This window comes from Halichoerus grypus, chromosome 9 (assembly GCF_964656455.1).
Source record: "Halichoerus grypus chromosome 9, mHalGry1.hap1.1, whole genome shotgun sequence".
NCBI lineage: Eukaryota > Metazoa > Chordata > Mammalia > Carnivora > Phocidae > Halichoerus > Halichoerus grypus.
In genome coordinates this window covers 53,522,963-53,547,899 of record NC_135720.1, presented here as the reverse complement: position 1 = coordinate 53,547,899, position 24,937 = coordinate 53,522,963, and the positions used below count along the sequence as shown (strand labels likewise).

The window sequence follows — 24,937 nt, the reverse complement described above, 5'->3', positions numbered from 1 at the left end:
TAAGGAAAATTTTCCTCTCCTAGCCATGGCTTTTTAAGACACCAGATTATTTTCCCCGCTCACATTATAATAAAGGCATTAAACATGAATTATAGAAGCCTTCCTTTTAATCAGTTTGCGCTAGGTTAATTGTAGTGACTCTTAGTCGCAGAACTTAATAACACAGAAAGTTTGGTAGTAAAATATATTTTGATCTTGGTGTAAATCTTTAATGTGCAGATGTGTTTCCTGTCCTTAAGGTAGCTCGTTGGCTAACCTTTGGTGTTTTCCATTTACATAGTAAGATATGCTTTGATGTTTGACTGTTCCTTGAGCTGATTAGTGAGAATTTTTAAAATGTATATGTACTGGTATGTGAACATCCTTCATTAGCTGATGGCGTTTGTAAGCTCTCCATTTCTACTCCACTGGTTTTGGAATTTAATCTTCAAGGTAGTGTGTGTAAGTTAATTTTCCTTTTAAATTTAAGCTGTGCACCCACCATGAGGGAGCCTAGCTGTCTTACGGGGATACTGGGGAAAGCAACGCCTAAGAGAAATTCATGAGAGTATATCAAATTTAGTATTTAAATCAAATTCCTAAAAATAAAAATCTAAATTCCTAATGCCATATTTGGGAAGGACTTCTCAAATCTTTTCAGTCTTCTCATTTTATCCAGAAGGATAAGGTGTCTCACCCAAAGTCATATTGCCTGTTCCTTCAAAAGTTTCCTCTTTCTTGAAGGTCAATGAATCCTTGTGGAGGCAGCATGAGATTTCTGTGTGTCTCTACTTTTCATTATCAAGGTGGCCTCCAAAGTATGATTGCTTCAGATCTCATGCTAATTCATTGACTTCTTGCATAGGTAAAGCTGGAAAGAACCAGATTTGGCCACTGAGGTCTGGGGGTGCAGGAGTGTGGAGTGGTCAGGAGCATTGCCTCTGAGACCAGAACGCCTGGTTTCAACCTGGCCCTATCACTCACTGAGCATATGGCTTCTGGCACATTACCTGCCTTTTCTAGGCTTCACCTTCCTCCTCTTAAAAGAGAATGTATAAAATAGTACATTAGGCAAGCAGAGTGTTTGTCACGTGTGTGTCAATCCGTGATTGTTAGTGGTTATTATCTCTTCATTTCAGAAACCACTAGGCCTATGGTTCAGACATTTTTTTGTGTTTAGCTTTGGAGCCCATTCTTCTAGGAAAACTTATATAAAAGTGATATATGAAACAGATAAGTAGAAGTGCTTCTGGTTGAAAGGAGGGGGGCTGGCCCCAGCTCTGGCCCTCCAGCTCTATTGTCCGCACTGTAACTGTTGAAGAGAACCCCAAGAATCCCTTCAGCCATTCCTTGGGGAAGGTAGGGGTGAGGAGAGGACCAGCTCTGTTCTAAACTATGTAGTTTGTTTGTTTTTTCCAGGTAGAGAAGGTAGCGAGTCCAGTGAGTTAACTTGACCAAGCTCACATAGATAATCAGTTTAAGAGCCAGAACCAGGGCTGGTGAATGTCATAGAGAGAACATTTTGTTTCTCAGAAAGAGAACAGTGCATACCTTCAAAGATTTATGATTTCCACTAGGGGGTAATAACCAAGAAACATTATAGTTTCTCTCTAGAGTAAAGGGAGACTCCCTTTGCCTCCAAAAAGGTGACAAAACTACCAATTGAGTAACTGATAAGTAAATTATGGTACATCCATATGATGAAACTTTTATGCAGACATTATGAAAAACTTCAAATTTTTTAGTAACTTGAAAATGAAAAATGTGAAATATAAGATTAAGTAATCTTTTTTTTTTTTAAAGACAAGACCTGAAACTCTATGAACAGAATAATTCCAATTCTGTTAAAAATATTTTAGTATGTATACACGAAAACTAAATTATACTAAAATGTTAACAGGGAGATTGTTTGAGTGGTAGGAGTATGAGTGATTTTTCATTTTTATATTTTCCAAATGTTCTGTAGTGAACACACTTATATAATCAGAGTAAAGGTATATGAAGGAAGATGAAGGGGATAAAATATCCAAAGAGGTAAATCATAGATAAATATTTTTGTAATCTAGCCCTTTGAAATAATGTTTAAAAATAAAATAAAAATACACAATTGATGTTTGGGGAAATCATTTACGTATTTAAAATAAGGGAGTACATTAAATATATAAATTCAGTTTAATGTCCTTCAAGCCCTAAGATGTCTTCTGACTCTAGCATTGAGCACTGTGCTCACATATTAGATACTTGATAAACTTGCTAACCTCCCACCTCTTGACTTTCTTAGCTATAAAATTTTCTCATCTATCATACAGAAGCAAAGCATCCACTAAAAATAATTGATAGTGTATTTAGGATTGTTTTAAAATAGTCTCAAAAAAACAAATGTTACTTACCAGAAAGATGTTGGCTTTTCATAATAATAAATGTTTTATAATAAATTGGTATGTTCACTTTTTAAAACTAGGTCAATAACTTTATCTTACTGCTTTATTTTTGCAGCCCGGCCAAGCCCAAACATGTGGAACTAAATCTTAAAACTCCTAAGAATCCTGACAGTTTGGGAAATGAGCATAATCCATTTAGCCAGCCAGTTCATAAAGGAAACACTGCCAACAAAATCTCCTTATTTGAAAACAAACGGGCCAACAGTAGCCCAAGACATGCTGACATTCGAGGCACAAGGAACACTCCTACCAGTAATAAAAACTTTGTCGGGAGGGCGAAGCTGAATTTAACCAAAAAAGCCAAAGAGATGGAGCAATCTGAAAAGAAAGTAATGCCAGATAGTCACCAGAATGGTATGCTCGTGAAGGAAACCTCGCCAGAATCCAAAGTTACGGAGGAGGAGATCCCGCCAGCAGCCGGGAGCCCCAGTGCAGGAGGGATGGAGGCTGAGCCTACCGAGGGTCCAGCTCTTGGTTCTCCGCTTAACCAGGGTGATAGAGCAGAAGTGCAAACAGATGCTGGCTGCCCTTCCAAAGCAGTGGTTACTGCTCTGATTCCTGTGGACCACAAGCCCTTAGGAGAGGATGACTCAAAGGCTGCAGACAGCAAAAGACTTGCACTCGAAAATATGACTGATCCAGCACAGGCTGTTCCCGCCATTCTTGATACCAAAGATTCCCCTCCAACAGCCAGACCAAAGCCACAGGATACATTTTCTGACTCACAGCCCCCATCTGAGTCACCTAACGGGCCTTTTCTCTCACAGCCCTCACCCAAAGACACACGTGTTCAAGCTCCCGGAAGCAATGTTCCATGCACTGATCTAGAAGTGTCAGAAAACCATCATGAATGTGTTCTGCCTGTGTCACATAAGAATGAGGAGAAAGGACCGCCCTCCAAACCCGCAGGAGGAAGAGAAGGAGGAGCCGCGAGCCCTCCTCCTCTGTCCACAGAGCACAGCCCAGAAGTTGTGGGAATGGAGCATCCATCCAAGGTCCTGGTCCAGGTCCGGTCCTTTGTGCTCCCCGTGGAGAGCACCCAAGATGTGGGCTCCCAGGTCATCTCTGAGAGCTCTGAAGTTAGAGAAGCACAGTTGCCAAGCTGTCACAACCATGACCTTGAAGTGGTTTCTGTTGCAAGCTGTGCTCCCCAGAAAGAGGAAGGGCTGGGCAGTGAGAGCCCCTCACCCAAGCACATTCATTGCAAAGAGGAACATGCAGCAAAATCTGGCCCACAAGTCATGCCACCAGAATCTGAGAAAGCTCTGCCTATATGGGCTCGAAGTCAGGGTGATAGAAAACCCCTGAAGGCTGACCCTGGCAGCAGAGATCATTTGGAAACTCCTCAAAGGCCAGATCAAAATGTTGTGAATGGCCAGGCCAGCCCTGCCAGTCTTTTGAACATTTCTGCGGGTAGTGATGACAGTGTATTTGATTCTTCTTCGGATATGGAAAAATTCACTGAAATTATCAAAAAGATGGACAGCACCGTCTGTGTGCCTCAGAAGAAAAAGAAGGCCAGGGTGCCCAACTCGCCTGCCCCTCCCTTTGTCATGCCTCCGATTCATGAGGACAATTTAGAAAAGGTGTTAGATCCCAATGTGTTTACCTTTGGTTTGGGGAAGAAGAAGGAAAGCCAGCCAGAAATGTCACCAGCTTTACATCTGATGCAGAACCTTTACACAAAATCCAGCCTGAGGCCCAAACGCACATCCACCGAGCAGAGTATCCTCTTCAAGTCCTTGTACACTCACACTAATGGGAAAGATGAACCTTCGACGGTTGCGGAGACAAATGACAAAGAGAACAAAGATGTCCCCAATGGCGGAGTCAAGAGATCCAGGCTAGAAAAAAGTGCACTCTTTTCCAGCATGCTGCCTTCTTTACCACAAGACAAAATCTTTTCTCCCTCTGTGACATCAGTCAGCACCATGACCACATCTTTCAGCACTCCTCAGAACACTTCTCTTTCTCGGGCTTCGGCGTTACCGCCCAGGGCTGAGGGTGCCCCGCCCTGCGGTGCAGACAAAGAGCAGCCAAACCTTCCACCCAGCAACGTAAAGGTCTTCAACTTCAACTCGACAAATGCGTCTCCTTCGGGTTTGAAAAGCGCAAGCTACATGGAGAAATACCTGCCCAAAGAGGAAACCAAAGAAGACCTGGGTTCACGAAGCAACCTACACTTGCCAGAAACCAAATTTTCTGAATTTTCTAAACTGAAGAACGGTGATGATCTGGAAAAGGCTAATCGTGTCGAGAGTGTTCTTAAGCCAAACTTGCCAAACTATGGAAATAGCGACACGGACTTCATGAGTCTTTTCAAATCCAGCCGGTTTGACCCAAACATGTCTTTTTCTGCAATGTCATTATCAGATACAACCGTAAGTAGCAACATATTACCATTTATTGGGGGTGTTTATAAAATGAGAGGAGAGAGGGGTGATGAGCCATTCATGTTCTTTTAAATGGCTGTGCGTGTGAATGATAGTTTTCTATTCATTTATCACATTGAAAACCTACTATGTGTATAAAGGACTGCTGGGGGCCAAGGAGAAAACTACTAAGATTTCTGTCTTCAAGGTATTGGTACTCTAGTGGGGAAACTAAGCTATACATATTTTAAGGCTTATGAATTTATATGTTGTATTCTGAAAGGTGTAGGTAAGTTACCTTGAGAGTTCAGAGACCCACAAGTTGTTTTTTCTTACCTAGTTCTGTGTGAAAATGTTCAGTGCTCTGCTTAGAATTTTGAAGATCTGTAAAGCTTCTTCATTTATTCAGAAAAGCCCCACCAAGAAATCTTATTCCTAACCCTTCTCTTGTGATGTAAGATTCACTCTTACATTAGATGTAACATTAGATACTTATCCCATGCAATTCAGGAAGTCATTTCTCTTTACTTGGAAGTTTCATCAGGGAAAGAGTTTTTCCTACCAAGCTGTTGGGGCAGAAAGAATTTTGGTCTACATTGGATCTTTCCTTTAATACTGTAGAGAGGGCAGCAAAATATGATTTTGAGGAACAGTCATGATTTCTCCATCTTCTTTTATCCGAATTCCAGAAGTTGTTTTTTTTTTTTTTTTTTTTTACTGAGTTTTTGGTGTGAATTGTGTGTCTTTCTGTTACCAAGCATGACACTCAAATGGAGAGAGGACAGTGAATGAGGAAGGCAGAATATAAGTTCGAGAGGGCAGCTCTGCTAGCCCCAAAACAGGAGGGGGCCTCTGCATTCCTGTTGCCCACTCTGTGAACTAGGCTGTCTGGCCAGTGTAGACCATTCTGCAGCACAGGGTAATCCACCAGAAGATACCATGCCCTCTTCCTCATTTGAACGGGTACTGCAGCCTGTTTCCGTTTGTTGCGTGGGCTTTGGCTCAAGCCTAGCATAGAATATCATTTTGGAAGCTCTTTCAAAACATATGTTTGTGTGTCCATCGGAAGTTCAGATCCCCCTTTTCAAAAATGTTCAAACTTTTGGGTCTCAGGACACCTTTATATTTAAAAATTATTGAGGGCCCCAAAGAGCTTTTGTTCACATGAGGAATGCCTACTGGAATTGATTATATTAGAAGCTAACAGTAAGAAAAATTTAAAGCATGAGAACACATGAGCACACCTTCCATTGATCATCAGAGCAGTGGTGTCATCACATGTCCTGGACCCTCTGGAAAATTCTACCGCACTCTTGTGAGAGAGTGAAAGAGAGAAAGAGACTGAAAAGGGAAAATACCTTCTTCTTCTTATGAGAAGCGTTTTGACCTCATTGACTTCCTGAAAGGTTCTTGGGGATCTTCCAAGGGCCCCAGGACCACACTTTGAGAACCACTGCTGTAAACAAACAAAACCGAATCAGCCCGTAGCACTCAGAAATCAGATTTTTAGGTATTTCTCTCAAGCACAAAATTTCCACTGGTCTACTTTCCATTCATTACAGCCTTCTTTTCTCTTTTTAATAATTCTTAGATCACTTCTCTTATTTGAGAGCAGTCTGATGAGTCTGACAACAGAATATACAGTTTCCCTGTGGAATCCCTTGAAAAATCAAGCCAAGTGGAGTAAAAAGGGGAAACAAAGTGTTTTATATTTTCTCTGAGTCTTTTTATGGTTAAAAAAAATTTTTTTTTTCTTAGATCTTGGGTTTTGTTTACTCTATGACTATTCTATCTTTATTGTCTTACCTGAATTTTGTTTTAAATTTCAGGCCTTTTCTTCAGCTTATCCACTTCTAATGTGTATATATATATAAATAAGTAGATGGTATTTTTATTTTTAATAGTGTTCTACTGAGGCCTTCCTGTGGTCTTCGGCATACTCTACTATGATGCAAGAGTGCATCAGATCAAAGGCCGTCCTTAGAATAAGCATCCTGGTCAGCATTGAAAGTAGTCTATATTTTATAATATTTTTTCATGTGTAATTACTATTTTTATTACCTTATGCATTTTTGGTTTTAATGGTCTTGTCAGATGTTCTTGAAAATGATTAGTTTTGGAGCCATACAAAAATATATTTTGTCCTTCAAAACGGGAGGATTAAGTATACTATGTGCAATATACATTGTGATGTATACCATAAGCACCCTTTTATTTAGACTAATACTTGTTATATGATGGTAAGATGTTACAATGAAAAGACAATATTTATAGATTCAGATAAGGTGTGTGTATGAACACATAAAATTGATGTAGCTCCTTCTAGATACATGATTAATACTTTATAATTTCTCTTTATTTGATGTTATACAGAGATTATTTGAATTATAATTTCTTAGCTGAATTCTTATTCTGTGAACTGATATAAAGCATAGGTGTGACTCTTCAGCCCTGATTTTTCTAGATTGGTGGAAAATGAGGAGAAATTGAGGGGTGCCTGGGTGGCTCAGTTGGTTAAATGTCTGACTCTTGATTTGGGCTCAGATCATGATCTCAGAGTTGTGGGATCAAGCCATGCACCAGGCTTCTAGTTGGGTGTGGAACCTGCTTAAGATTCTTCCTCTCCCTCTTCCCCTCCCCCTGCTCCCTCCCTCTCTCTTTCTCTCTCTCTACTCCTCCCTCCCTCCCTCTCTCTCTAAAAACAAACAAACAAATGAGAAATTGAAATGGCACATTTAGAGGAGAAAAACCTCTCAATTTAATAATGCAGACTCAAAGAGAGCTTTAATATAGCTTTGCACAGATGACGGTGGATTGTTTCAAAACTGATGAATTATGAGGCAAATAAGTATGATCTTAACTGATCATGGGCAGAGAAACTCTGCGGAATGTTACACAAAGTTTAATTTGTTGTGTTTTTGTTCATCTGATTACAGACACTTAGAGGAAGTCTTACAAATAAAATCAATCCCCGACCTGGAAAGGTAAGATGATGCTCAGTTTCTAGTCTAGATTTTATTTTGGTCTGATACCATTCAACCATCTGCTGCCACTTTCATTTTCTTGTAGGTAGTGATCTACAGGGACCCGGATGTCTCTGACACGTGCATTGAAGTTTTCAGTGACCTTGAGGATTGCAGCTCTTGGAGCCTCTCTCCGGTGGTGATCGTCAAGGTCGTCAGAGGATGGTAAGAATGGTGCTTTCTGTTCCTGATTTTTAGACGGTTTGTGTTTTATGTTTTTAGTTACCTTTTTGGTCTTCAGTACTTATTTCAAATTATGTCTTTAGTAATGTAAAGGGCAGAAAATACTAGTCTTAGGGGTATTACAGGAAATTCATATCTAAGAAATTACGTTTTTTAACCCTGTTTCTGCTTTATAGAGGTGATGCCTGTTTATGCTAGAAAAGTCCGGCCCGTGCCGCAGTACAACTTCCTTTTTCCCATATCCCCCCACATCACACTGGCTGGGACTACTGAACATGGGAGTCCTCACTAACACGTCTTTATGAATTTTCAGTGAGGTTGGGAAGAATTATGCTAGTCATGTTGGTAGAATTTTTTTTTTTTTTTTTTTTTTTAAGATTTTATTTATTTATTTGAGAGAGAGAGAATGAGAGAGAGCGAGTACATGAGAAGGGGGAGGGTCAGAGGGAGAAGCAGACTCCCTGCCGAGCAGGGAGCCCGATGCGGGACTCGATCCAGGGACTCCAGGATCATGACCTGAGCCGAAGGCAGTTGCTTAACCAACTGAGCCACCCAGGCGCCCATGTTGGTAGAATTTTAAATGTTCCATAAGAAAAGACAGTGTGAATGACTAACCTAAAATTTATTTTCCAACTTTTCAGCAACTGATGGTTTTGATTAAAGAAAGTGGTGAAAAAATTATTTACCAGCTTGACAGCTTCTAGGAAATACATAGGAACTTGAGTTAAGAAAAGCCATTTTTAATAAATCACTTATCTGGCAAAAGGACTTATCTTGATACCTATCTTGTTTGAGATGAAGAAGACTGGGCTTTAGATATTTGTGGTTTAAAAAACTAGTAAGGTTTGTTTTTTTTTTTTTTTTTTTTCATTTGATTATATATGCAGCATCTTTCCTGTTAGGTTTTAGATATTTTAACGTTTTTCTATGTATTCAACACATTCATCACAAAAATATAATTAGCTTTTGTTCTTAAATTTGAAGATCGAAAATAACACTAAAAACAAATGTTATATAAATTTTGTTTTTAATATAATAGTGCTCTTTATTTTTTTTAAGATTTTATTTATTTATTAGAGAAAGAGAGGGAGAGGGAGAAGCAGACTCCCCGCTCAGCAGGGAGCCTGATGCGGGGCTCAATCCCAGGACCCTGAGATCATGACCTGAGCCAAAGGCAGATGCTTAACCGACTGAGCCACCCAGGCACCAGTGCTCTTTTTTTTTTTTTTTTCTTTTCAATTTCTGTTGGCTTATCTCTTAAAAGCATAAGCATCCAAGAGCAGCACTGTCATATATTGATATGAGATTTTCTTTAGTGTTTGGATGTTTGTTGTTGGGAAGGATATTTTTTAAAATGCTCTCCATTACCATGCATATAGTACTTTGTATCAATATATCCATTGATATAGTTCTAGAATATAAGTAAAATCCCTCTAGAATTGTTTTCTACATATATAAGGAGAAAAAAGAATTCTAGGAAAAGTCCATTTATCTGATGTATTACCATTTTAACTGGTTGCTAACTGACCGTTCTATAGAACATTAGTAACTCTACGATGTTCATATTGATACCAAAAGTTCTTTAAGATCCTGATACAGTTTTTGGATTTTCAGAGGCTTAATTATGCCCAGTAAATTTAGTTTTAGAGCTTATACATTTTAATTACTAGAGAATTGGCCAGTATATATATGATAATTGGCCACAATATGTGAGAGAGAAGAGAAGGGGAGAAGGAGAGGGAAGCAGGGGACGGGGTGGGGGGAGGCTATTGGCTAGAATATTTGAGTCATCAAAACCTCTCTCACCAACACCAGCTAATAGTTTCACTGTGTTTTACTCTTAGTTGGATTTTGTATGAGAAACCAAATTTTGAAGGGCACTCCATCCCCTTAGAAGAAGGAGAATTGGAACTCTCTGGTCTCTGGGGTATAGAAGATGTTTTGGAAAGAAACGAGGAGGCCGAGTCTGCTAAGCCTGTGGTGATTGGTTCAATCAGACATGTGGTCCAGGTAGGTTATGGGAAAACCAGAATCCATTGATTCATTCAGCAAGTATTTATTGAATGCCAGGGATGATTCTTTCTTTGAGAGAAAAGTTCATTTTATGAAATAAGTGATTGGGAAAAATACTTGATTGGTGCTCTATGAATATATTTGCTATAACTTCAGTGTTTGTACACTTGAATTAGAAAAGAAACATTTAATTGATTAGTCATTTTTTTCATAATAAATCTTGAAGGTTAATTTCTCACTCCTGTCCCCCATCCCCATCTCCAAAATGTATTTTACTTAATAGCCTGATTTGGATGAATTCTATATGAACAGATTTTTCTTTTACTTTGTTTTTTGGTTGCTGTGTAAGTTCTGATTACCTTGAGTGGCTTATAGGAATTCTATGTTGGAAAAATAAATAATCCCAAAATAATCCAGTTGAAAGTTCAATTCTGGGGTTTCATGTGGGTTTAAGAACAGTAGGTAGTTGAGGTCACTTTAGGGACTGGCTAAAATGTCTTGGTTCCTTATTTGTTGGTGAGGAAGTTGTCTTTCTGTGTGGCTGTTGAGAATTGATGATTCTTTACCTTTAAAAATCTAGGTAATGGTCTCTTCCAAGTGGAAGATTAAAACCCCATTTGTGTAACAGAGATGGGCGTTTGGATGAATAGGAAGATAAGGAATGTTTGTAAAATGAGAATGAGTAGGAATGAGTAACAGTTTTTGGCAGAGGAAAATGCCACTTGATTCTTAAGTCAACATTTCTGAGGGACTTCAGTGATCACTGGTATTCTAAATGATTTATCTTTTAATAGTTTTAAGTACATAATGTGATAAATCTTACAGAAGACATGAGGATCCCTGTTTAAAAATGTCATAGTCAATGGGATAATTCACCTGTACTTTCTATTTATGGCTCAACTAATATTGGTAATAAAGCAGTGTTTAAACATATCATCCCAATCCACCATCATGAGATATCCTCTCTTATTTTTTCTGACTTCTCTGCTCTGTCTTGGCCATATTCCAGTCTGCTTTTTCTGTAGTTGTAATCATGATAATCTCAGGGTTGTGAGTTCAAGCCCCACATTGGGCTCCACCACTTAAGGAACAAACAAAACAAGACCAAACAAACAAACAAACAAACCAAAAAAAAAAAAAACTGTAGTTCTCAATCCTTTTTCTCTCTCCATACCCGTTTCCCTGAAGATTACACGCCCTTTGGTCAACATCTCTCACTGATGTGTAACTGTATCAGATTCTGATGGGTGGGGATTTAGAGGCACTCAGGGAGGGTAGAGTAAGGGAAGTGCAGCATTTTGTAAAGAGGGGCCTCCTGTTTTGCCTGATAATAGCCAACTTAATGCAATTCATGCTCTTCATGTTACTACATGGTTTGGGGTTTCCAAGAAATGATGTACCATCATTTATTTTACCTTCTTTCCGTGGAACTTAAAGTTGTTTCTAGATTTGTTACTATTTTAAATAATGCTGTATGAACATTTTTGTGCATTTAATTGTTTATAAATTGCTGATTTATTGGGATGAATTTTTCTGAATGGTGTCATGTTAAAGGATAGGGATACATTCATGGTTCCTGATATATTATGATTTTTTCCTTTTTACAGATTATGTTTATGGTTACTTGAAACATGAATATAAATCACAACATATTGAAAAGGTCACCTTTTTAGTTATTAAATTTGTTCTTTTTGGTAATGGTTAAGAGAGCCTCCCCTGAACCTACCCAAGTGTCATTTCTTCTGTATCTCAGTTCACCTAGCTCAGCAAGATTAAAGTTCAATAAGTGTTCGAATAGCACTTAGGCACTCAACCAGCAGAGACCTTTGAAGTGTTTGATGGGCAGAATGTGCAGGGCATGGTACACTGACCATAGTATAGAGATTTGTAAATCACGGTAAATGTGTACCATTGCTTTCACAGCTTAGACCAAACCAACATCATAGCGGTTTGGTCCATAGTCAAAGAGAGTTACCGCAGGGAGTTTATAGGCATAAAACAGCAGTTGAGGAAGGCCCCAAATGCAGCCCCTCTATGGACTAGAGAACCTCTGGACTTGGATGGTCATGTCCGAGTAAAGCAACTAAAACTCCAATCACCAAGGAAAGCCAAGCAGTTACTTCAGTGAGGATAAGAGAAATAAATATGTTCCAGAACTCTAATGAAATAAATTTCTGGGGATTTTTGTTTGAATGTAACACTGAGCTAGACGGCTAAAGCAACATGGCTGCCCCGCAAGACCACATATTATTAAGTCATGGCTGAAAACGGGGAAGGGATAGATGGCAAGTGCTCTGTGAAATGTATGTGTATTTAAAATTTATTTTAATTATTTGAAGAAAAAAAAAGGATAATGAGCTTATTGTAAAGTTAAGTACATGGTGTAATTATTAAATATGTGTACTTTTTTTTTTTTCCTCTCTTCAGGATTACAGAGTTAGTCAAATTGACTTATTTACTGAACCGGAAGGGTTAGGACTCCTAAATTCTTACTTTGATGACACTGAAGAGATGCAGGGGTTTGGTATAATGCAGAAGACTTGTTCCATTAAAGTACATTGGGGCACGTAAGTATTTTGTTTCAAATACAGTTTTTTTTAAAAGATCTATTTATTTGAGAGACTGAGAGCAAGCACACAAAGGGAGACAGAGAGGGAGAAGCAGACTCCCCATCGAGCAGAGAGCCCGATGCGGGGCTCAATCCCAGGACCCTGAGATTGTGACCCGAGCCAACGGCAGACGCCCAACTGACTGAGCCACCCAGATGCCCCTCAAATACAATTTTAATGAAGCTCTTTGTGAGTGTCCTACTGGAAAGACTTAAGATACTCTGATCTGTTGTCCTATTAAGTAGCTATTGACTAAAAAGGTTTTTTTTGTTGTTGTTATAAGGCCCATAAAATTATGATTCTTTTGTACATGTGTTCCTATGATTCAGCTCTCTTACAAACAATAACGATTTCTTGGGGGAAGTGCCCGGGAGGAAAAAAACTGCATGTTTAATGTTGGGATTTCCTTATCACAGAGGAACCTGATTCATTCTGAGCTGAGTCACAGCTTTTACCTTCATGGTAATCCAAAGGAGGTAATTCAAAGCATGTGTTCCTGATATCTCAGGAGGGACGGAGGCTAACACACGTGGTACTTTCCTTCCTTGAACATTTTCACACAATGCTGTCTAGAGCCCCTAGGATGTTGGTTTCACAAATCACAGGAAACTGCAAGAGTATTTTGAAGGAAGTGGGAATATCTCAGATGGGGGAAATCAGGACAGAAAGTGCAGGTGCCAGTCCTGAGTACGGTAGTCTCCAAAGGGGAGTGCACAGCTTGGGGCTGTGAAACACAGCCACTGAGGTGTAAGGAAAACACACCGAAGCTGCTTTCGGTTTCATTTAAAATCTCTTCCTTTTACAATTTTTATTTTTGTGTATGTTTTCTGTTAAATTCATAATATATTATGTGCTAGTGTGTATCCTTTATAGATATTCATATATTCAGAGAAGACTCAAAAGTTTTTGTCAATGGGGTATGCGTAAGACAATACCTGTTTAATGTGTCACAGGGTAAATACTACAAGAAACATGCATTAGAGAGAGGAACCGTGGTAGTGGCATCTTAGATAGGATGGTCAGGAAAGGTCTCTGGTGACATTTTAAGCGGAGACCTGGAGGAAGCGAGGGAGTCAGCCCTGGGGATGCCCGAGGGGGGGAAGGGCAGGGGCCGAGTCCCAGGCAGGAAGCAATTGCAAAGCTCTGCTGGGTGGGTTTGGGGAACTGCCAGGAGGTCAAGGTGGCTGGAGGAGGAGGTGAGATAGGAGGTGAGCTAGGAGGACCGTGATGGGAGAGAGGCCTCGGTAGGCCTTGGGAGGGATTTTAGACTCCTCCAAGTGACATGGGTAATCCTGGGAGGATTTTGATTTAACTTGTGCTTTGGAAAGCTCACTCTCACTACTATGTAGAAAATAGACTGTAAAGAGGCAAGAGTGGAAACCGAGAAGCCAGTTAGGAGGCAATTGCTATTATATAGGCAAGAGGTTTCAGTGGTTCAGACAGTGCTGGTGGGAAGTGGTCCGATTCTGGATACATTTTCCTGGTAGAACTGGTCCTGGTCAACGTTTGCCAACAGACTGTATGTGAGGTGGGAAGGGCTGAGAAATACCTAGGGTTTGGGACCCCAGCATTTATTGTGATGGAGAAAACAGGAGTTCAGTTTTAGAGAGGGGAAGTTGGACAGGCCAACTGTACATTCAAGTGAGAGTACAGGAGCCTGAGTGGGCACGGGGCACCGGAGTTCAGGAGGCAAGCAGGACACAGAAAGCAGGAGTGGGCCGCGTGGAGAGGGTCTTTAAATCCTGCGCTGGACAGATCTCAAAGGGAGGAGGGAAGCCATCTGAGCCCTGGGCATGTTTATATTTGGTGGTTGGGAAGGAAAGGAGGAATCTAAACAAAGACAAGGGCTTCATCTCCTGCTGCCTTTAATTGTTCTTTCCACATCAAAGAGATCTGTATATCTTATTCCTCAAAGTATGACTGTTAAATTGAGAAGGACCACTTTCCTTAGAAAAGAAGGAGATCGACATCTGCTATATGTTAATCTCAGCGTCTGGAAGGTTTCATGACTCAGGCTTGGGCTCTGTCGAAGCGTAATGAGCTACACCTAAGTAACGTCTCTTACCTTTGCAGTGAGTTTGACTCCTCTCACAGGGGCCGGTCACAGACCTGCCATAGTGTCCAGTTTTGATGGTCGTTCATTTCTGTTGCCATTAGGATAATAGAAAGCTGCTTTCGATGTCAGTTCAAAGTTGGGGTCCTTGAACTTGGTTGGTTAGTTTTGGGAACAGGTCATTAGTACTTTCATAGATCTCCAAGGGGAGTCTTGATGGGTTGGGAGAATTCAACTGATAGTAAATACTGAGCTCATTTTGCTTCTGTTGACACACTGATGCCCTGAACCAGTAGGAGAGAAGTCTTTGCTGTGTGAGGGACTTCCTTAGATTCCATTAGGAGATTTATTCCAGGGCCCGTTTACTGTGGGTGAAACTTCTCTACACACACAGAAAAGAAGGGCATTTCTTGTCAAATTCTTATTTGGGAAAATGAGAAATTTCTAAAATTTCCTTTCAGATTGTATTGAGTGTAATTTGTTTTTAAGCTTTTGTTTTAATACCTGGCTAATACTATACCCATCCTCCCAGAAGTGAGGGTATACCTTGGGGAGGGGGGGATAAATTTCTAATAAAACCAAAGAATTTTAGAACTTTAATGGGAGCATAAAGAGCATGTGTTCCAACACCATTGTTTAACTAAGGAAGACTGGCTTTAGTCATTTTCTCAGGGTTAGGATTAGTTGTTAGCAGAACAGTTACTCGAATGCTGATGTTCTGAAGTCAAGGGACAGTTTTTAATAGCCAAATATTCTTTGATCAGTTTTATTGTGAAATACTTGATAGATACAGAAGAAGATAGGTATGTGTGAATTATGAAGCCTGGTACTAAGACAGATCCCTGTGTGTCCACCACCTGACTCAGGACCTCACCATCACCAGCAGCACTACCACACCCTGTGTGGCCCACCCTGGGCCCATCGCCCTGACTCCTCTGCTCTCTGGAATTTTGTGTTTTCCTTATACCCTTATGTTACAGTTCTGTCCCTGAAAGATTTTAGGTCAGCTGTCCTAAAGAATATGCCACAATCTGGTTTTGTCTCTGAGTATTTCCTCATATCATTTCCCCTGTCCCTCTATTGCCCCAGTTTTCTGTATTGAACGGGTGAGGTCTAGAGGCATGATCAGATGCAGCTTTGCACAGGACCCTTCGTGTGGGTCCTGCTACAGAGTCACGTTGCCTCACAGGGGGGCATGTGCTAGCCAGCTTCCCTATGAACCACACTGAGTTTGGCTGCTTGGTTAAACTGGTGCCTCCTGCATGTGCTGTGATGAGCACTCGGTGTCATCCGCAACTGCTGAATCACTGAGCACTACATCTGAAACTAATGATGTACTGTGTGTTGGCTAATTGAATTTAAACTTAAAAACAGTTTTTAAAATTGGTGCCTCCTACAACTCTCCACTGTAAAGGGACATTTTTCCCTTTGAGATTTATAGCTCACCCTCTAAAATAACCTCAAATTGTCATATTCCTATTTAATCATTTGAGTATCCAGTTGGTTTGTATAAATAGCCAATACTCATATGTAGCCATGTCTGGAGAAAAAGACTGAGGATCCAGCTGGAAATACTGTGGGGGTTTTTTGGTCTGTTTAAGAACAAGTGAACAAGAGAAGACCAATTTTTCTTGTGTGGCTGAAAGGTATTTCTGAAAGAATAATTACAAAATGTTCTTAATCAATATGTAGATAGCCATTATAAACATACAAATGAGTGTTGTTGAAATAATATTTATTTTTTAACACTTTTTTTAAAAAGCTCACACTTTATAGTTGTACTGTTTATTCATAATGTAGGTAAAAGCTCATTACCTAAGTACATGGGAAAATATGAGTACCTTTAGAAACTGAAATAACACTACCTAAGGATAGTTTCCCCCTCTCCTGCTGGCCTCATGAATAATGTATCTTGTTGGAATAGAACTTAGGAAAAATGAATCATGCTCTGTGTGTGAGTTTTCAGATTCCAAAATCCACCCAACATTGATAAGTGTGGGTTTGAGTTTCCTTCCTGCTCATCAAGGACACCGTCTTTCCCAGTGTGTCTGTCTGTGTTCAGTCTTTTGACAAATTCCCCTTTACCCCAGATTACCTCCTTTCTATAAATGTTATGTGACTAAATCACATGCTTCGAGAAAAGTGAAGTGTTTAGTATCAGATGAATAAATGCCCTCAACTCGGACTGTAGAAGGGAAGACCCCCCTGAATGGGGTCCTGTGCTCAGCAATACCTCAGATTCTCCCAAGCATCTGCTTATGAGCCGTCTGCTGAGCTTATAAAAAGTTCCACCCATTCACTTGTGAGGAGTCAGACCCCACGGCCCTTGGCTCGGTAGCCTAATAGCACCATTTCTGACAAAATGCCATTATTTAGTGTGCCTGCGAGAGCTTTGAGCTCTAAGAAATATGTAACACATCCCTGCCTGTCATGCCTCAAACCCAAGGAGGTTTAAAGGACCCCACTCTTAGCCTCCGTTTTCTTGTGGTTTAGGGCATTGTAGTGCTATTTTTTAAAAGATAAGCCTTTTTCCGCCTTAATTTTTTATTGAAGTGTATGTAATAATATTTGTACAAAAAAAGTGCACAACAAATCATAAGTGTATAACCTGAGTGAATTTTCAAAGTGTATACATCGTCTAGATCAAGAAATAGAAGACAGCCTGTATCTCAGAAGTCCCCTTACTTGTGCTTCCTCCTGCCATCCTCTTACCCCCAATATAACTATCACCCTGACTTCTAACAATGTGGATTAATTCGTTTTGATTGCCCACACATACACCACTCAGTCTGTCAACATTTGTGTGTGTGTGTGTGTGTGTGTGTGTGTGTGTGTGTTGACGGGTCTTCAGTACGATTTTGATTGTAAATCCCTGTGTAATTAGTGAGTCTAGAGAAGCTACTGATTTATCGAAGGGAATCTTTAACAAAACCCATCACCCAAAATGTGCCTTGGGCCAAAATTGGGAACAAGAAGAAGTCAAAGAGGGAGAATCAGGCCCATTTTGCTGGTAAAAGATTTTATTTATGGCCACTCTCTTCTTGGCACAGTGTTCTGGGGATAATGGAATTCCCCAGCTAAGACTCTTTAGCCAGGCTAACAAGGAATTGGAGAGGATAAGTGATCACCAAAAATTCTATATTTGTGTATAAAGGGGGTGTTTTAATACCTCCCTTATGTAAACGTCCCATCTCCACAACCTCCCCTTCCCAGAACTCTCCCAGGAACTATGAAAGTGACAAGACGGTGCGCAGTGTTTAGAAGCAGTTCTAACAGGCGTGGTTTTCTGGTTTTCGGGTTTCTAGCACATGGTGGGAGGGTGGGGCGGCTGGGTCTCTGACCGCAGCGGAAGTGTCAGCTGACAAGCCTGATAAAAGGGCGTGGTATTGAAAAGCCATAAAAATCAGATCCAAGAACTCAAAAAAGCTTTTGGACCTGGGAACAAGCAGCCTTCTAGACCTCCAAAGCCCCCAGGGAACCATTGTGCATTGTCATGCTCACAGTGATGATCCTGAGTCATTGTAAAAAGCGTAAATTATGTGTACTTTCTGGAATGAGAAAAATTGCTACCAAAAAATGGTTAGGAGGCTGGCTCTGCAGTCGGCTTGGATCAGCCCTGCATCTGGTACTCGCAGCTGTGTGGCCCTGGGCAATTTACTTGACCTCATCTGTAAAATGGGGACAATAGTGTCCCTACCTCATAGCACTGTTGCATGGATCAAATTCCAGGCAGCATTCCTTGTAAGCTCTAGGTAGTTGTTTCCTGTTACTAGTTTTGGGCACCGGGACAAATGAATAGGTGGAACATTTGGTTCTTTGGCTACGAGTGAGATGTTGCCTTTTAAAACAAAGCTTGCGTTTCCTAGCTAGGGCCTCTCCAAATACATACAGTGCTACAAAATGACTACTTCTCTTGAAGTGATAGAGACATTAAGGCTTTGAAGCAATTCATAATATAAATTAAAGTAAGTGGACAAAACCACAAGGAGACAGGTTAAAGATCCAGAAGAGGAGCATATAATGACGTAGTCCTCTGGGAGCCAAGGGTTGCCCTAAGACCCGAGTGTCACCGTACATGGCCCAGACACACATCACCCCTCCTCTCCTTTCTCAGTAGGGTCCCGTGTGCCATGGAAATAAATGAGGAGTCCTGTCTTTTCTTCCTTGGTGCTTATTTAGGTGGCTGATTTATGAAGAACCTGGATTTCAGGGTGTGCCTTTTGTCCTGGAACCTGGTGAATACCCCGACTTGTCCTTCTGGGATACAGAAGAAGCGTACATTGGATCCATGAGGCCTCTGAAAATGGTAAAAAAGAAACCTAACAAAATGTTCCTGGAGTCTGATGCTTTGTCAGCTTGACATTGATAGTTCACAGGCTGTGACTCTGAAGCATAGTTTTAAAAACGCAGATCTGTGGTAGATGGAACCTCTCGCTAGACAGAAACAATAGGATAACTTGCCGGACGCTCTAGATGGAAAAATAGATAAGCCCGTGTCATCTGCCTCCGAGGCAGTCTCAGCCTTGCAGAGCCACACGTGTGTGCGCAGAGCTGCAGCCCAGGGCAGGTCTAAGAAATGAAGACCGTGAAGAGCTAAACCCTTGTGGAAAAACAGGAAGGACAGATGAAGTCCATCCACCTTGGAGGTGATGTGACCGAGGAGAGGGATGATTAGGAGAGCTTCATGCTCAATCAAGTTGGGTCTTAAAAACCACACAGGACCATGTTAGATGGAGATGTCAGGGAATGCTCTGCCTGAGCCCGGGTGGAGCTGGGGAAGGGCAGGGCAGGTGGGCACCAGCCCAGTTGTAGTGACCAGAGGCTAGGGTGCGGGGGGCAGCCTGGGGGGCCCTGGGGCTGGATGTGTGACTATTGTGCCCCCAGCATCTGCCTTAGAGAGGAGCCTGTGCTTCCTCCCCCCTCCCCCTGTCTTTTGTTGTGTTCCTTCTATCTCTTCTGCTAAACTCTAAGCCTTGGGAGGGTCCGGGCTGTACCTGTCTTGTCCCCGGAGCACGGTGTGTGCTACATGGTAAGAGGTGCTCACTAACTACCCGTGCCACCAGGGCGGCTCTTGTGACAAACATGTTTCTGAAATTGCACTTTGTGGTTGTTTTCTAGAGTCAGTTTGAAACAAATTAGAAAGTCATGGAGATAATTTTTGTCTTAATTTTACCTCTCCTGCCAAAGCCTGTGGTTTAACTACCTCCATGTTTGCTGATCTTCATGCAAAACTCATTTGCATTATAAATGACTTTTTCATTATAAATGATTTGTTTCTAAAATTTACTTTCAAAGAACAAAGATTAGTTAGTTTTGTGAATATATGAAAGAATTGTCCCAGGTTTTGAAGGCTGTTTCAAATAATTTACAAAACTGTGAAGTTTATGGCATTGGAAAAGGATACTTTTGAAAGGGTGCTTAGTACACTTGGTGTCCTCCCCCTCCCCCCCCATCCACAGAGGACAGCTTCCAAGACCCTCAGTGGGTGCCCGAAATCATGGATGGCACCAAACCCTCTATATACTATGTCTTTTTCCTATATTTATATGATAAAATTTCATTTATAAATTAAATTACATATTATCTAGTTTACAAGTTAGGCACAGTAAGACATAAACAGTAACTAATAATAAAATAGAACAAGTATAATAATATACTGTAGTTAAAGTCCTGTGAATGCGGTCCCTCTCTCTTAGAATCTCTTATTGTACTATAATCGCCCTTCTTGTGATGGAGTGAAATGATAAAGTGCCTGCCTGATGAGGTGAAGTGAGGTGGGGGAACATAGGTGTTGTGACGCAGCCTTAGGCTACTCCTGACCTTCTTCGGACAGTATGTCCGGAGGAGGATCCTCTGCTTCCAGACTGTGATTGACCGCGGGTAACAAACTGGAAAGTGAAATGCAGATAATGGGGGGCTACTGCACTTGGTTGTTTAAACTCTGGTTTGTTGATAAAATCAGCAACATTCCTTTATAATTACAGTTCATTTGGTGCATCTGAGCACCTTTGGCTGCACTTAAAAAAAAAAAAAAAAAAAAAAAAGCTGTTCTATATCAGTGGAAAATACTCTCCTGACTTTCCCGCTGCCGATTTTAACTCTTACCCCATTTATTATTTCTGTGTAATAATACCTTTTTCTGTGGCTTTTTAGTGGGTTTTTTGGTGATTTACAAAAACTTTATTATGAAAGTATCACAACCCCCATAGACCCATCCTTTGGGCTAGTTTAAATTCTACCCAACAGCTCATGGAATTATTTCAAGAGTCCTCCAGACCATATTGTGAACTTGTGTGAACTTAACAGTTTTGTAAGCCACGGGTTGCAAAACCCAGTGCCTCCAGGGGCCAGGCAGCAAACAGACATGAGTGAGGGTGGCAGGGAGTTGAACTGAGAGCGAAGTGGAGACAGGCCAACCCCGCGCAAGTCCCAGCTGGAGCATGAGCCCAGCGGAGAGGTAGTCTGTGCACAAGGGGAGGGCTGCTGCCTCTGAGCTCTGTGTCCAGAAACATCCGATCTTGTGGCTGCTCTTTAAGGGAAATAAGAGGAATGCATTTTTGTGAGACATTTTCTGAATAAAAACAAAAACAAAAACTCAGCTTATTGGGTTAAAAAACTTACCTACCATGCAAATTCAGCTTATAGACCACCTCCGCTCTACACAGTCTTCCTCATTCTTCATCTGCATCATTGTAGCTTCAGAACTGTTGTGGCCTCACTTAAACGAGAGGCACGCACACTGGGACGTTCGATTGCTGACCATCAGCTGCCATGGGTCATATAAAATGGTAATCTATCCACGAAGAGCCGTGTTTCTGACTATATTATTTTTCTTTTCAGGGTGGACGTAAAGTTGAATTCCCTACTGATCCAAAGGTAAAAATGTTTATTTTTAAAATTTTATTCCTATTCCATCCCCATGAAGATAATGTGGTTTTACGCATCAACCTCCATGAAACATAATTGCAGCTAAAGGAAGTCGTCCAAGTGATACATGCCATCCCTTAGACTGGAAGATGATGCTAATGGCACTAATATAATCCCTCTCAGTACATGTAGCCATGGCTTAAAATGTTCATCGTTGCATTCAGTTTGTAATTTGTGGTTGTATTTACTAATTGTGGGGCCTGTTGCTGCTTGCCAGTTAGCCAGGAAAAACTGAGTTCTCAAGACAAGATCTCCCTTTCTCCTATTTCTACTTTGCACATTTATGACACATTTATGTTTCTTTTCTTTTTTTTTTTTTTAAATAAGCTCCATGCCTAACGTGGGGCTTGAACTCATGACCCTGAGGTCAAGAGTTGCATGCTCCTACCAATGAATCCAGTCAGGTGCCCCTGTATTTCATTTTTATTTTTATTTTATTTTTTTTTTAAGATTTTATTTATTTATTTGACAGAGAGAGAGAGAGACCAAGTAGGCAGAGAGGCAGGCAGAGGGAGAGGGAGAAGCAGGCTCCCCGCTGAGCAGGGAGCCCGATGTGGGGCTCGATCCTAGGACCCTGGGATCATGACCTGAGCCGAAGGCAGCCGCTTAACTGGCTGAGCCACCCAGGCACCCCTGTATTTCATTTTTAAAGCAACTTAGGATCCTCTGGTTCCTTAGTTTGTCCTAAGCAAAATTCTAAATATCAGTTCTAGACATTGAACAAAAACCAATTTTTTTAAACCAATTATTTATAAACTGTCTTTTGAACCTGGCTTTGGGCTGCACCACATCAGGATAAAAATTCTGAGTTTTAAAATTTAAAATACTACTATTTAGTTAATTTAAAAAATAAGATCAGGAAGTTCTGTGTTCTAGGACTTAGTGATATTAAATGACTGATTTAACATTTGGCTGTTGAGATATTTAACTTCTTACAATTAGTGGTCTATCATTTCTATTGTAGGTAGTTATTTATGAAAAGCCTTTCTTTGAGGGAAAATGTATGGAACTAGAAACAGAAATGTGTAGTTTTATCGCGGAAGCAGGTGAAACAGAAGAAACAACAGATGACAGTTTGCCATTTATGTCCGTGGGCTCGATGAAAGTTCTGAGAGGAATGTAAGTAGGTGGGAGTAACCAGGGGGGAGGGGGGTGTCGTTTTTATCCCTTTAGTAAAGTAATAGACACGTTTCCCCTACTCCCACCACCACCACCAAAAAACCATTCCAGATAGTACGGTAGAGTGAATTTCAAACATGTTCTCAGCCAGAGTGAATTTCAGACATATTCTCTAGACCTGGATTTGACACAGTGGATCAAGGGGCTGTTTGGGGCCAGTCAGCTGAGCAAGGCTAATAAATTGGCCCACACTGATCAAATCTACATCTTGTTTATTAATATTATGCTCCAAACTATTGAACTATTAGTTTGCTTTCTATTTTTTATGATATTTTACACTTTATAGATCTTACATATATCCTTTAGAAGTATACATTGAAAATGGTCTTGTAAACAGGCAAAAATATTTTAATTACTCATTGAAGAAAGTTTATCCAGTTTTATTTGCTGAAGTTCTTTTTTTTTTTTTTAAGATTTATTTATTTGAGAGAGAGAAAGAGAGCATGTGAGTGGGGGGAGGGGCAGAGGGAGAGAGAGAGAGAGAAAGAGAGAGAAAGAATCTCCAGCAGACTCCCCACGGAGCATGGAGCTCAATGCAGGGCTTGATCCCCAAACCCTGGGATCATGACCTGAATCAAAATCAAGAGTCAGATGCTTAACTGAGACACCCAGGTGCTCCTGCTGAAGTTCTTTTGAGTCCATTCTTATTAAACACACACACACACACACACACACACACACACACACACACTCCCTCTACCCCTTTGCAGAATGTTGATGTATATTTCTTAGGTTGTTCCTTAGGGGTCCATTCTATTAGTCTCTTAAATTTAGAGAAGAATTGCAATAGTCATAGTGCATGAGTCTGTGTCTAGCTTCATAACTATTAGTATTTGTTAATGAAACTGATAAATACATGGGAAAAATTTTAGCACTGATGAAAACATGTTCTTTCTGTTGCAGTTGGGTTGCTTATGAGAAGCCTGAATTTACAGGTCATCAGTATTTGCTTGAAGAAGGAGAGTACAAGGACTGGAAAGATTGGGGAGGTTACAATGGAGAACTTCAGTCTTTACGACCTATATTAGGTGTAAGTTAAAGAAAAGCTAATAGATAATACTTGATCTTTTTTGAATAATAAGTGGGTAGCCTTTGAATTTTGAATTTTTTTCCTTAATAGGATTTTTCAAATGCTCACATGATAATGTACAGTGAAAAAAACTTTGGATCCAAAGGTTCCAGTATTGACGTCTTAGGAATTGTTGCTAACTTAAAGGAGACTGGATATGGATTGAAGACACAGTCTATTAATGTACTGAGTGGAGTGTAAGTAAAATGACCCAGTCGGGATTTTAAACACTTTTACGTTGGGTTGTATTAAATTGATAGTATCTCTGACACAGAGTAGGCACTCAATATCAATAACTAAACATTAAATCAGTCATTTAATATGTTCTGCCACAGTATTTTCATAACTGCTTTTTAAAATCTTTCTCATATAATCTTTTTTTCATGTGTAATACAACATTGAAATAGACTTTTGGGTTTCATGATTGAAACCTACAGATCCACTTCTCTTATCATTCTGCATGGAAAGATCTCCTGGATTTCTTATGATGGGAATCAAATAAAAAATAATGATCCAATACTAGAAAACTGAGGTTGGGATAAAGTCCCATTCATTTTCCTATAGTCCTTGCAGGGGAGGAAGAATTTATTCTACCCATCAAGATTCTTCTAGCTGGTCTAAGAATTAAATTGACATAAGATAGATTAACAAGAGAAAAAAAACCCACCAAAGTTAATTACATCCTCATGGAGGTCCAGTAATGAAATTGAGACCCAAAGGAATAATCAAAATCAAGAGTCAGATGCTTAGCCACCCAGGTGCTCCTGGGTAGGCAGGGTAGGCAGTTTTTATATATTTTAGGCAGAGAGACAATACATTTGTTAGGAATTGACAGGATAAAACTTGTTTGGAAGCTTCAATTAGTAAGGAATTCTAAATAGAATTTGGGCTAATGTAATAAATTAGTAAAAAGTGACAAGGTTTGTTTATACACCCTTCTCGGCTCTCAGTTCCCTGTCTCTGGTGATGAAGCTGTGTCTCTACCTCCTGGTACAGGGAGGGTACCATTCACATGGGAGATTTATTTCCTGTTTTCAGAGAGGCAGAGGAGGGTCTGAGAGTCGTTCGTGCACAGGCTGTTTCTTAAGT

The 24,937-nt window shown here is 40.4% G+C and overlaps 1 protein-coding gene across 1 annotated transcript in view; it reads left to right on the top strand.

Moving 5' to 3' along the window:
- Positions 1–24,937, top strand: part of CRYBG1 (crystallin beta-gamma domain containing 1) — a 191,667-nt gene that overhangs the window by 147,970 nt on the left and 18,760 nt on the right. Inside the window, exons 4-13 of the mRNA XM_036109651.2 lie at positions 2,476–4,801; positions 7,729–7,776; positions 7,862–7,980; positions 9,843–10,008; positions 12,439–12,578; positions 18,853–18,979; positions 21,514–21,549; positions 22,565–22,719; positions 23,683–23,809; positions 23,900–24,045. Coding sequence (XP_035965544.1) covers positions 2,476–4,801; positions 7,729–7,776; positions 7,862–7,980; positions 9,843–10,008; positions 12,439–12,578; positions 18,853–18,979; positions 21,514–21,549; positions 22,565–22,719; positions 23,683–23,809; positions 23,900–24,045 — 3,390 coding nt within the window. The remainder of the gene's footprint in view (positions 1–2,475; positions 4,802–7,728; positions 7,777–7,861; positions 7,981–9,842; positions 10,009–12,438; positions 12,579–18,852; positions 18,980–21,513; positions 21,550–22,564; positions 22,720–23,682; positions 23,810–23,899; positions 24,046–24,937) is intronic.